General features: G+C 39.0%; 1 protein-coding gene across 1 annotated transcript in view; it reads left to right on the top strand.

Moving 5' to 3' along the window:
* Positions 1–502: 502 nt before the first annotated feature.
* Positions 503–3,806, top strand: part of LOC101357705 (ankyrin repeat and sterile alpha motif domain-containing protein 1B) — a gene marked incomplete at its 3' end in the record, with an annotated part of 440,450 nt that continues 437,146 nt past the window's right edge. Inside the window, exon 1 of the mRNA XM_004374005.2 lies at positions 503–636. Coding sequence (XP_004374062.2) covers positions 503–636 — 134 coding nt within the window. The remainder of the gene's footprint in view (positions 637–3,806) is intronic.

Genomic DNA, 3,806 nt, shown 5'->3' with positions numbered 1-3,806 from the left:
CGCTTAGCAGCCAAGCCGGCCCGGCGCAAGGCGAGCTCGGGCCGGGGCGCGAGGGCGCGCGGGCCGCCGCCGTGGTCGTTCGCTGCCCTCCGGCTCCGGCGAGAACTGTCTTTACCGCCTCCTCCAACCTGCCCTGTCCTCAGCATCCTCCTCCAGCTCCTCCAGAGCACCTCCAAAGCACCTCCCCCTCACGCCCCACCCGCGGGAACAAGGCCTCGGAAATTCAGGGGAGTGGCTGTGGGGGCGCGTCGCGGCTCCCAGCTCGGCCAGCCCCTCTGCCAAGACATGGTCTGATCCCCATTGTAAAAGCTGCGCCCCGAACAGGAGAGAGTGGTGTTCCCGGCTTGGGGTTGCAGGAATATCTTGGTGGTGAAGCTTTTGCATTATTGCTGGGTGGGGCGGGGAGGGGCCTGAATTTTGGGAGTGTGTGGGGAGGGGGGGGGCTGGCGGGGAGGAAGACCCGAGGTGGGGAAAGGACTCTGTGGGGAGTCGGTGAGAGACTATGGGGAAGGACCAGGAGCTGCTGGAAGCTGCTCGAACTGGAAATGTGGCTCTGGTGGAGAAACTCCTGTCTGGCAGGAAAGGAGGGATCCTGGGCGGTGGATCCGGACCCCTGCCCCTGTCTAATCTGCTAAGGTAAGGACGGGAGCCTGCTCGGGGATTGCATACCTCGTTATGTATTGTGATGAGTACATTCTCCTCCTCATGGTATTTGCAGCTGGTGGCTGCCAGCGATTCATTCTTAAATTAGGTAGGAAAACAGACTGTGTGTATGGAGAGGAGGCATGAGTCTCCCAGTCAGGTTGATGCCTTAGATTCTTTGAGTAATTTTAAAATAGCCTTCCATCAATGCGTCAGTAGCTACTTTTTTTCTGAGCTATGGTGCAGAACTTGTACATGTACTAGTGTTGCTTGAAGAAAATCGGCTCCCCACTCTCTTTCTATAGATGCTTATTACATGTTTTCAGTATCAAACCTAGCCTTTTTTTTTTTTTTTTGGTCTGTTTAAATGGAATTGGCAGAGAAGCTACTGCGTGCATGCAGTTACCCTGCAAAAGCCACAGCCTTTGGTTGCTGCTACATTCTCTTGCAGAAGGCATTTGCTCTGCGGTTGGTTGTGATCTCACAAACGAAGAAAGTGAACCTTCTGATGAGATGTCATCAGTAAAGGGTGTGTGTAAAACTTGATGAGGCAGGTTGGGCAGCCCCAGCAGTACTGTCAGTTATCTGGATACAGCTGAGTGAAACTTGGTTATTATATCTTAGGATAAAGGATGTCAAGTCAGAATTGGGGTAGTGTGTATGGATTATAGTAGAGGCCTTTTAATGTGAAGATGTTGCAGCTGAGATTAATATTGATTGGAGAAACTTTCTAAGATGACATTTAAAAAATGTCAAGGTATTCACCAGGCTGTACCTTAGAAATAGCATGATTGATTAGCATATTTGAGAAACTATTAACTTAAAAGTTGACTTGAGCAAATGAATCAAATGAGAGGGAGGAGCCTTAAGAATAAAACAGATAAAATTCAAGGAAAGATCTTTTGTTTCTAAGATCATGGCTATTCAGTTTATCCTGGATATTTTTTAAGGCATCAATCATCATTCATATCCTCACTCTGAAACATCTCTTAAGCAATACAACTAGTAAAAATTTTAAAGAGCTCAATTGATTTTCTTGTTTTTTTTTTTTTTTTTAAAACTATTCAGTGCTACTCTTGACAAGTGCTTAATACAAACTTTTGGGTGATGACATTGTGATCTTTACACAAGTTCCCATGTGTTGTAGTGGCCAGACCATGCAATTACAATACTGGCTAATAGGGAAAATGAAAACATTTATATGACAGTGAGATACATTTAGTTGGAAGATAGTCAATGGGATTAAAAAAGTTCCATATATTTGACAGTGACATTGTATTGCAGTGACAGTTCACTTCAGAACAATGAATGTTTACAGGACATTTTTTCAGTAGATCTTAGAAGTAATAACTCTTGTGTGTACTCCCTTGTTAAATAATTTTCATTTTCAAACACAAGTAGACAGTGTGTATGTATTTCAGAATGTAGTTTGTATAAAACCAGTTTATCTGCTTACAGTTTTAAGTGACAGGTAAAAGAAATATTTTTGCTAGTGGATCACATTAGTGATAAAAATAATTATGACCAGAAACCTAAATGCTGAAAGAAGCTTATGAAAAGAATCAATTCCTTTGGAAAAATACTAAATTCTTTGAGAACACAAAAAACTTCAGTTAATTCATTAAGATGAATGGTAATTTAAAAAGACTATCTTTGTGACACATCTTAAAGGGAAATTTGTAAAAAATACTCCTTTCCCATTTTTTGAAAAAACTGATGATAAATTTTAGAAATAAAATACCAACTAATGATAAGTAGACAATAAATGAAACATCAGAATTGTGGACTCGATTTCACTTGGTTTGTCAGAGGTAGCACTGGTAGCTCTGCAACGTGAATGCATGTAGAAAACAATGAAATGTGGACATGGGTTCATTAGAGTAGTTTGAACCAAGTTATGAAACTAACAAACAAAATCAATAACCTTTAAACTTGCATTTTGTGTATCTCATATTGAATACAACTAAAACTGTGTCCTTGAAGAAAATGAGAGTTGAAATTGCATTCTTTGGGTGATTCTTTGCATAAAATGAAATTCTAAGAGGACACATTTTATTTAATTGTCACTTTATTTCACAAATGGTTGTCATCAGAAACTAATTTACAGGATAATGGAAAATGTGCTGCCTCACATCAAATATAATGACACTTAGGAATTTTTTAATATTTTGGAATGAATTATGGAATAGGTTTGACACTTTCCCCCCTATTTTATTACTTGTATAATAATAGTGTCAGACACTGTGCTAAACGCTTGCATGTATCATCTCATTGAATTCTTACATCAACCTTAAGAGGTCCAGCCTCATTTCACAGATGAAGGACTAAGAGATAGGAAGATTAAAAAGTTGCCCAAGGTTGCACAATTAGTAATAGCAGAGATTTGAAATTCCGTGATTCAAATTTGCTTTACCATGCCTTATGTCCTATTCATTGAATCTACTTTGTTCACAAAAGTTTAAGGTACGCGGACAATTTAAATAGTCCAGTCTGAACCTTTTATCTAGGAATAATAATTTAATTTAAAAATTCTTCTTCTTAGTTTTGCTAATTAAAAAAATCTCATGACTGCCCTTTATGAGATCATGAGTAAGAACTTTTCTGAAGATGTTTCATTTACATATTACCTACTAAGTTAATAGTAGCTTTATTATGGGGAATCAAGTATGCTTGTGTGACACTGCAATTTTTGGCAAAAGCAGTAATGAACTTGAATAAATTTAAAAAACTTCCTAAGCCTCACTTTCCTCTTCTATAAGGGGGATAATTGTAGTACGTGTCATATAGGGTTGTTATAAGGATTAATGAGGCATAAAGTAATGAAAGTAAGGCATTTAGCACATAGGTGTTCATGATTAGTGTTACTGTCATTTCTCATGCATCTCCATAGCACTTCACTTTTTTTCTTAAGGCCTCATTTAGTAAAGATCTGCTTGGTGTTCGACTGGGAGTAAATTTCTGTGAGAAGTTTTCCGTAGAATCATAGACTCTTCAAATAGGAAGAAGTCTTTTTATCCAACTTCTGACCTAGTGCAGAAATTGCCTCTGCAGCATCCCTTACTAATTAGTTATTCTAGCCTTGTTTAAACCCTCCAATGACTAGATTCATTCTTCTTTTAAAAAAAAAAAAAAAATTTTCCTTTTATTTTTTTTTTTTTGTTATT

This window comes from Trichechus manatus, unplaced genomic scaffold, assembly GCF_000243295.1.
Source record: "Trichechus manatus latirostris isolate Lorelei unplaced genomic scaffold, TriManLat1.0 scaffold00027, whole genome shotgun sequence".
Taxonomy (NCBI): Eukaryota; Metazoa; Chordata; class Mammalia; order Sirenia; family Trichechidae; genus Trichechus; species Trichechus manatus.
Note: the sequence above shows the minus strand (reverse complement) of the source record. Positions and strands in the feature narration are given on the sequence as shown.